The sequence below is a fragment of the Alligator sinensis genome, unplaced genomic scaffold (genome assembly GCF_000455745.1).
Source record: "Alligator sinensis unplaced genomic scaffold, ASM45574v1 scaffold519_1, whole genome shotgun sequence".
Classification (NCBI taxonomy): Eukaryota; Metazoa; Chordata; order Crocodylia; family Alligatoridae; genus Alligator; species Alligator sinensis.
In genome coordinates this window covers 1,493,289-1,501,908 of record NW_005842187.1, presented here as the reverse complement: position 1 = coordinate 1,501,908, position 8,620 = coordinate 1,493,289, and the positions used below count along the sequence as shown (strand labels likewise).

The window sequence follows — 8,620 nt, the reverse complement described above, 5'->3', positions numbered from 1 at the left end:
AGATCGCCTGACTCAGGAGCTCTTGCCCCTGGGCACATGCAGCAGGCTGGTGTCACTGGGCATTTGGTCAACAGGCCTCCTCTGATCTTTCCTGGTTATAGGCCCAGTCCAAAGTGTATGCAGTGCAGTGGCAAAATGGGCTGGGAGATGGGTCAGTAAAGCTGGGGTGCATTTCTTTTTCCAGCAGTGGGCACACCCAGGCTGGGGCTGCTCCCTCCGCTCGCACTTACCTTTCTGATACTGGAGCCAAAGCTGCTGTTGTACCTTCTTGCTGGGGAAGTGGATGGTGCAGCTGAACTCCGATCCATACAGCGCCTCTGCGATGTAATGGGAGCCATACTGCTGAATGAAGGACAGCAGCTCTTCCCGACTGCTGTCTTTGTTGAGGATCTTCAGGACATTTGCAAATCCTAAAAGAATGAGTGTTTCATCAGTTGAGGTGCTGGGTAGGGCAGGGCAGGACAGCCACAGAAACTCCTTGCTCCAAATTCTCTGTTCCCTGAGAAGCTGCCAAATGCATTCCCTCTTCTACCTTTTGCCACGATTTCTATGATCATTTGCTAAGCGTGGCTATGTGCTATTTACCAAAGGCTGCAACTCTGAGACCTTCCTGCATCTTCCCCTTCCCAAGTGATTTTACAAATAAATTGCTAGTGAGAGGGCTGAAACACATGCACATACACACACACACACTGACTCACACACAGAGGCTGAACCTTTTTTTAGGATGCTAGGATTGAAATGAAAGCCTGCCATGTAGGGTTTGTCAGAGCTCCGTTTTGCAATTAGCACAGCCAGAGATGTCACCCTGCTGTAGGGATTCATTTCCTACAGCTCACAGAACGGAGCAGGCCCAAAGGATATATTCTGGGCAGCTTATTTTTAGAAAAGCTGAGCACGTCCTTTAGTAACTTGAACGAGTGGGAAATAAACTGGACACAGAAGATTAGAACTGTGGGCCCCTACAACTTTTCAGTTGCCCAGTAGTCCCAGATGAAAGTGAGTGACCCTAAAACAGGGGTTACACCTCTCAGGATTTTCACAAGAGGCTTCCACTGAAACAGGGCAACAAGTTCCCCACCACATCTCCTGGTGCTGGCAAAGTAGAAGGGCACTGTCACAATGCGGGCACGGTGCAGCATAAGCATGTGTCTTAACAAGGGCACAGGATCCTTCACTCAAGTGCCCCGTCCCCTTGCACAGGGGTCCGGGGCAGGGCTATCCAAGGGGCAGGTGGCGGATAGGATGGGAGAATGCTTCTGAAGAAGGTGGGCTTCTTAGGCAGGGATCACAGGACTTCATCCTGGGGAGGTTTTCTGGTTCTAGGCATTCCCCCAGGAGGAAAAAGTCTCTGTTGACTGAATCTACATTTTGTTTCTATTGAGTTCGTCCACCAGGGTTTGTGGGGTTATTGCCATGAGGCAGGATTGTGAGGGATCATGAGAGCAAAGGCAACTTGAGGCAGGTAAGATTTCTGAACAGACTGACGCTGAGCTCTGGGAAAGATCCAGACTGATAAACCCAGGTGGAACTAGGCCAGTCTCTTCAGGCTCCCATCCAGCACAGACCCGCCAAGCAACCAGAAACCTAACACATCTATGACGTTCACCTCCTCAGGGACCCGGGTTTCCCACTATTCTGAGGTGCGCAGAGCAAAGCAGATGTGCCTGGGGCAAGCTTTGGGGTTATGATCATCCTGTCAAGCCCATGCTATTCTCTTACTGAGCAAGGTAGGACAACTCTGAATGTATTCAAAGAGAAAGGGCATAGTTGAGTGAAGGGAAACCATACACTGCAAGTTCAAGGCAAGAGCTGAGAAGAAAATATACCCCATGAAGCCAGGCTTTGTTCCCTTATGTTCCACCGCTGTCACCAGGGCCAAGCCACTGAAGCCAAAGTTATTGTGTTAGATATAAAGCCAATGGGAGCAACAGGTGCTCAGCACCTCTCAGAAACTGGGTCATTCAGGTATCTACGCACAAACTTCGGTGCCTTCCGCTTTGCATTTTCGGCTTCCTGATCGAGGCTTCTCCTATGTGTGCAGAATGGGAGTGTATTTTTCCTACAACTCATAATGGCTTTGCATTCCTTGGTTGTAGATCTCTGCGTGCAGGCAATGGTATTTAAAGCTCAATGAATAATTAATATTTTGGCTCAGTGGCCAAAAAAAAAATCAAAGAAAACCACCCCCCCTGTTCCCCCCTCAACAAAAGAAAACCACAGGGGGGAGAGAGAAAAGCCAGTTCGGACTAAATCAAAACAGACATGTTTTTAGCCAAAGTTTTTTCTTGTTTTGTTTTGGTAAACCAAAAAAGCCTAAACATTTCCTTTTGGACTGAGCCCAAAACTCTGGCTTGACCTCAAATGAAATGTTTTGTTTCTTCTTCAAGTTATTTAGGTCTTTATTTTAATTTAATTACTTATTTTTAAGTTAGCCCAATTTTTAGTGAGCAAATCCTTTTATTGAAGGGGGGGAAATCAAGCTGCACTATTCTCTTTTAACATTTTCCCCATTTCCAAAGCAAAACATTTTTATTCTAAAAAAAATTTGAGATAATATGTTTCAATATTTTCACATCTCCCCAATGCACATTTTCCAAGTAAACCTATTTTCTGTCTTGGTGCCCCCCCTTGGTGAATGTATAATTCATTAAAAAAAAAAAAAGGAAAGAAGAGAAAGGTCACCAAATTTTGACACTATCATTTTATTACGCTAATTATGCCTGTGTCTTCTAGTGTGACCTTGAATGAATTGTAGTTTCCTATATGTAAAAGGAGAAAAACCTCTCTTTTTGCCTCACCAAGAACGTTGTGAGCATTAGATACTGCCTCTATAGTCAGGAAATGGAAAAGTGCTGGCTGCATGCTTGGTATAGCCGTGTGCTTATGAGACTGGGTAGTGATGGGTGATGTGGCCCAGAAGCCACAGACCTAATGCCCGTCCCCAAACACATGCCCCCACGTGCACATGCCCACCCACAGTCCTCTCAGCTAGAAACATAATGATAATCCAGGTAGCTCTCACCTGCAGAGAGGGTGATGGAACTGAGCTTCACTTTGTACAGGTTGCTTCTGACCCTCCAGTGCTGCACCATCGGGTAGCCCATTGCCTCATCGTACTTGATGTCTCCTGGAAAGGAAAGCTGGCACTTAGAGCAGAGGGAGTGGACTGGGAGGCAGTCTGGAAAGTGTTACTTTCATGCTGATTGTTTTCTTTGCTACATGCTTCAGGGCTACGAACACAATGATAACAGAGATCATAACCTCAGACACATCACACCGTGGGAGTCCTACTAGTATTGACAGGGATGATAGGTAAAAGCTGTAGCTGGTATGAGCAGGGCAGGGCTCAAAGGGAGCTCATGCTGTTAGAGAAGTTCGAGTTGACATTGAATGGGTGCTGCTGGGAGAAAGCTCACAGTGACACCTTTCGGATGATAAAGCAATGGTGGCTGTGGGCTGGAGGGTGCAGGGAAGGTACCTGAGCCTGGGGAGATCAGGACAGCTAGGAAAAACGGAGGAGATATTTGCACACAGAGGCTGGGTACAGGGCAAAGAAGAGGAGAGGAGGATTTGATTCTGAGCATGCACTTCTAATGACTGAAAGCTCCCCGGACAGCAAACGAGAGGGGGTCCTGTTCTCTCAGGTACGGCGGTGAGAAGGGTCTCAAGACAGCTGGCAAAGCCTAGGTGCTTTCGGTTTGCTTGGCAGTGAAACCCAGGCAAGATGGCTGCAGCAGCAGAGGGGAGAGGGCTCATACCAGTGAGCAGCTGGAGGTCAGGCAGGGGCTCGGACAGGACGCCACGGCACTGTTCTTCCACGGGCAGCGGGATCACCATCAAACCATCTGCCAGCTGGGGGAAGTCTTTGATGAAGTTATTTTCCCTGAAGAGAGAAAAAAAAAATTCCAAAGCAACGATGGAGGTGACGTCGTGGCAGCAGGGCTAAGAGGACTGGTAGGGACACTGAGATGGTGCTGTTCACACATGTGATGGGAGCAGAGGGATAGACGTGTGTGAGTGTGTGTAGTATCCCAGGCCTGCTACTCAGGACACAGCTGTGTGAGGCTGCATGCACAGAATCAAACACTTGATTTCAGCGTCAGCTGTGGGATAGGCTCTTTAGTCCTTCCCCAACCCTTCTAGGCAGACCCTTTCCTCTGGACCTCATAGAAGCGAGCTTGCACCAGTGACCACAATGGTCAGCGACCGCAATGGGTGCTGCTGAGGCCCACACACAATCTAGAGCAGCGGGCGGCAACTTTTTTGGTGGGCATGTCACAAATTCGCCTTACACCCTCCCTGATATCCTTCCCCATCTGCTGCTTCTTCCCCTATACCCTCTGCCTGATCTGTTGCTCTGCTTCCTGCCTTACTTGACACTGTGCTGCCTTTCCCCTTCCTGATTGATGGTGCGCTACAAAGAGGATGCCCATGCTACTTGTGGCACACATCCTGCCATTTGGCAGCCCCTGGTCTGGGGGCCCTCTTTGCAGGGCCAGTGCTGCTGAGACTGGCTGCCATGGTGTCAGTACACAGGGAGCATGGGGCCTTGAGTCCGAATCATAGTGACATCCTGAACCAGCATGATGGAAAGATGAAACAGCATAGTCTAATACATGCACATGTGGGCATGCTCAGAAGCTTAACACAGAGCTGTAGCCTACAGGAGAGGAAGATCTTAATGAAGGGTGGAGCCAGCCCAGAAGTCACAAGAAGATACTCTGTTGTGATGCTGTTTTTAGACCCCTGTAGCTGTCCCCCTTCCTTCTTGCCAGTCCAAGCTCTGCAGGGCTTGGTGGTTTGGTGAAGAAGAAGTAGAAGTACATGCCTCTCTCCCGCAAGCCCCATCCCCCAAGCGTCCACCTTTCCATGTTCCTAATTGATCTTGGAGAGGGTGGTCTGTATGCATTTGTCCAGAAAGCCCATCAACCCAGCTCTGATGACTGGCTCATCACTCCTCCATAGGAGGCACTGCCCCCTGCTTCTGCAGCTCTTTCAGCTCTTCGCTGGGCCTGGTATCTCAGAGCCCTGCATCATGCAGCTGCAGGCCAGCCCCAGAAGTGCCACGGTTAGTTTTTCTTTGCTGTTCCTTTCTCACCCCTGAAGTGTCAGAAGTAGGTCTGGTGCTCATAGGCAGCAGAGGAGCCTTCAGAGAGCCTGAGCCTGGAGCGAAGGCTGTCATCAGCCACGTCCTCGAATGACCGCAGACTGATCCCGGCGGACAGAGGCGGCTTTGAGACCTGAATCTTCAGCGCGTGTTGCCATTCATTTTCAAACCTAGATTTCCCACCTAAGGAAGGCGAGCTGCTAATTAGCTCCCTGGAGGGCTGTTTCATTGTTATCTTTCTTAGCTTTCCAGCAGCGGAGATGACAGAAAAACCCGACTGTCAGGCCAGGGGAGCATATGCCAGGTCCAATCTGGATTATCAACTGTGCCACAGCAACGTGAGGCATCAGACAGTGGATGGGGATAAGGAGGTCACTCCCCTGAACTGTCCTTGTTCCTGGTGCCACCCACACAAATGTTCAGTCCCTAAAAAAGGCCTTATAGTGGACCCCTGTCCCTAACTAATACCCACAAACCTCTTTGTAGCTACTAAATTTAGGATTGTGGCTGTTTTTAACTATTTCTGTATTCAAAATGAGAACAATGTACCCACACCATTGGTCTAAGGTCGGAGGAAAAAAATAATAGCATTTTTATGTTAATGACATTTGTCACCCCATTAGTCACATCCCATCATCCTGGCCAGGACAAGACCCCTGGGTACTTGCCCTCCACCACGGGAACCTCTGCTTGTTCCACCAGTCACATCCTCTTTCTAATAAGAAACTGTTACAAAGGCCCAAATCAATCCCTGGTGCAGCTCCACTACCTCCAGTGCTTACATCCAGGAGACTTTTGGCCCAACATGTCTCTCAAGTTCTGATGAGAGAGGCAGAGCACAGGGAGAAGTGATAATGAAGTGCGATGCACATGCCCTCAGTGCCTCTGCAGACAGGTTAGCCTCTCCCACCAGCACTTGTGATTTCTAAACTCCCAGTCTTCTCTTCATGCTCCATATTACCCCCTCCAGCCCAAGGGTCACCCAGCTCTGCAGAACTGATATCCCTTGCTCCCCTTCTGCAAACCGCTGCCCTGCTTCCTCAAACAGTGTTTCAGCCAGCTCAGGGGCAAGATGCCGGCTCAAACCATGAGAAGTGAAAAAGAAGGGATGTTTTTCCCAACACGGAAGGTCCCATACACCACTTCACACCTCTTGAATGCAGGAGGAGCTTGTACGACTCCTACTAGCACCATATTCAGGCCCCACCATCTGTATTTCATGGAAGGCCATGATAAAGGTGTCTGGTTCCGTTGCTAGAGCCAGGCTCATTTTCTTCATAGGAAATGTATTTAAGAAGTGCTTTGAGCCCATGCATGCTTTCATCTGCAAATGTCTAGAAAGTCCAGTGTTCCTGCATGCTTGGAAATCCATCTCCACCCCCACCCAACTACTTCCCTCCCTGCAGCACTGTCTGCTCCGCCTTTGCTCCCCTGACCTCTCCTTCCTCTGCAGCCCACTCACAAGCTGATGCCCCACACTCCAGGTGCTGGATGCCTCTGCCCTCATATACAACAGCCTTACCTGGACCATAACCAGTTGAGAGACCATGACCTTTTTTGTTTTTAATGTCCTTTTAAACTCACTAGAGTGTACAACATGAGCCTCTTCTGCCTGCTCTGCCTATGACAACCCCCTTCTGTGCTTTTTCCCTTGAGATAAGCCTAGGGGAAGCAGCCAGCTGACCTCCCTATGCCACAGCTCCCCAGCTGCTTCAGATCCTCACCTGAAGGGCTAGACTTCCCTCAGCTTTCACTGCTGGATGTTTCTCCCCTACTTATTTAACTCCGTGAAGTGCTTAGGGAGACGGTTCATATGAGCGATGCTCCATCAAATAAACTCACATTGATCTGTATACAGAAGGATAGGGAAAATGACCACAACTTCATTGATCTGTATACAGGGGGAGAGGGGAGGAGAGAAAGAGGTCATAGTCCCATTACAGCAAGGCAAGGGATGGAGCCCAGGCCTCTCTCTGCATCTGACTGGCTAATAACAACTAGGATACATGCTCTATGCTTTTAATGCCCCAAAGACCTTCTGCTCCCACTGGGCTGGTTTGTCACAGCACTGCTGAGCCGCCTACAAGGCCCTGCTATAGAGCATAACGTGTTAGCCCTCCTGTTCATGTTTCATGCAGACAGAAAGTGCACAGGGAAGCAGACCGGGCAGGGCTAGGAGAGCTCTTTTTGGGGGAGGAGGGTGTTTTTTCTTCCCAAGGACAGGGTGCTGCTAGCCAGTCAGTGGTGTCCTAGAAACCTATCTCCTGCTGACTCCACACTTGCTCAGCCTTCCGGAAAACTACAGCTGCGAGGAGGGAGATTTATGCCCTATCTGATGGATGTTACCGGAAAGCACGTGCTGCCTGTGGGGTACATCTATAAGGCATGCCACTGCAGCGGCAAGCACAAGCTGCCTCTCCAGGAGACCTACAACACTAACATGCTGCCAGGGGAGCTCAGTGCCCAAAATGCAACATACTGAGCCCTTTGGAAAACCCAGCTACTTGCTTTGGTGCCTTGTGATGGGACCAAGAGGCCTTCAGGCCTACGTTTTGACCTTTGTGCTTAGCTTAAGCTGTGCGCTGAGCTTGAATTGTGGTTGAGATTTGCACCTGGTGAAAAGGGGCAGATGGAAAAAATACTGTTTCTGACTTAAAATTAATCGGGAAGTTGGCTAAATAAATAAATAAATAAATATAGTCTTGGCAAAAGAGAAACAGTCAGAACAAAACCTACCCCCACCTAAAAATGAAAAGATTACCTCAGAATAGAAAAGTCCAGTTAAGGGTAGCTATATTTGGCAAATAGAAGTAAAATTATGAATATGCATTAGGAGGAAGGCTTAAGCTAATGTTATGTATTAAGAAATGCAAGCTATATATGGTGTATTAAGAGAGGTGAGAGAGATCCGGTCACCGATCCCAGATTCGGAACTCAGGCGAAGGAGTCGGGAACCTGGGACGAGACTTCACGGCCTGAGCAACCAGTGATATCACGCTCATTATATCTTGGGGTGATGAGCATGTTGTATTGCTTTTGAGTAACTACAGTACTAGAATTGTAACTGTTAGGGGCCAAATAAATGTGTTAATAGTCAAGTAGTAACTGTGTCCTAGTCTTGGAATTAATATCTGGTACAAGGCTCAAAATAACGTTACTGGACGTAACGTCCGACAGGAGCTGAACTGATCTGACACCTGGCATGTACTGTGAGCACTGAGGCCTTGGGTGAAGCTGCCATTCAGGAGACCCTTGAGAAGCCCCTTGGCAAGCTATGCCCAATGCACAGGCCTCATGCACAGCATGAGGACAAGATACAGGGACCCCGAGGGTGTTTCTCTTTAGAGGCTGAGCTTGCAACAGCTGCTGGCTCCATTGTGCAAGCAGGGCAGGGAAGTGCAGGCCAGGAGTGAGAAGAACAAGGGGCACTGTACAATGGAGACAGGACCAACTGGGGGCTGGGGCTCCTGGCTGCTTATTTAAGGGCAACCGGTATTCTCTGTACAGTGG

General features: G+C 49.0%; 1 protein-coding gene across 1 annotated transcript in view; it reads right to left on the bottom strand.

The window, feature by feature from the left end:
• The window catches only part of ASTN2 (astrotactin 2), a 594,006-nt gene that overhangs the window by 193,749 nt on the left and 391,637 nt on the right, over positions 1-8,620 (bottom strand). The window contains 3 exon segments of the mRNA XM_006026274.3: positions 231-410; positions 3,026-3,130; positions 3,762-3,886. Coding sequence (XP_006026336.1) covers positions 231-410; positions 3,026-3,130; positions 3,762-3,886 — 410 coding nt within the window.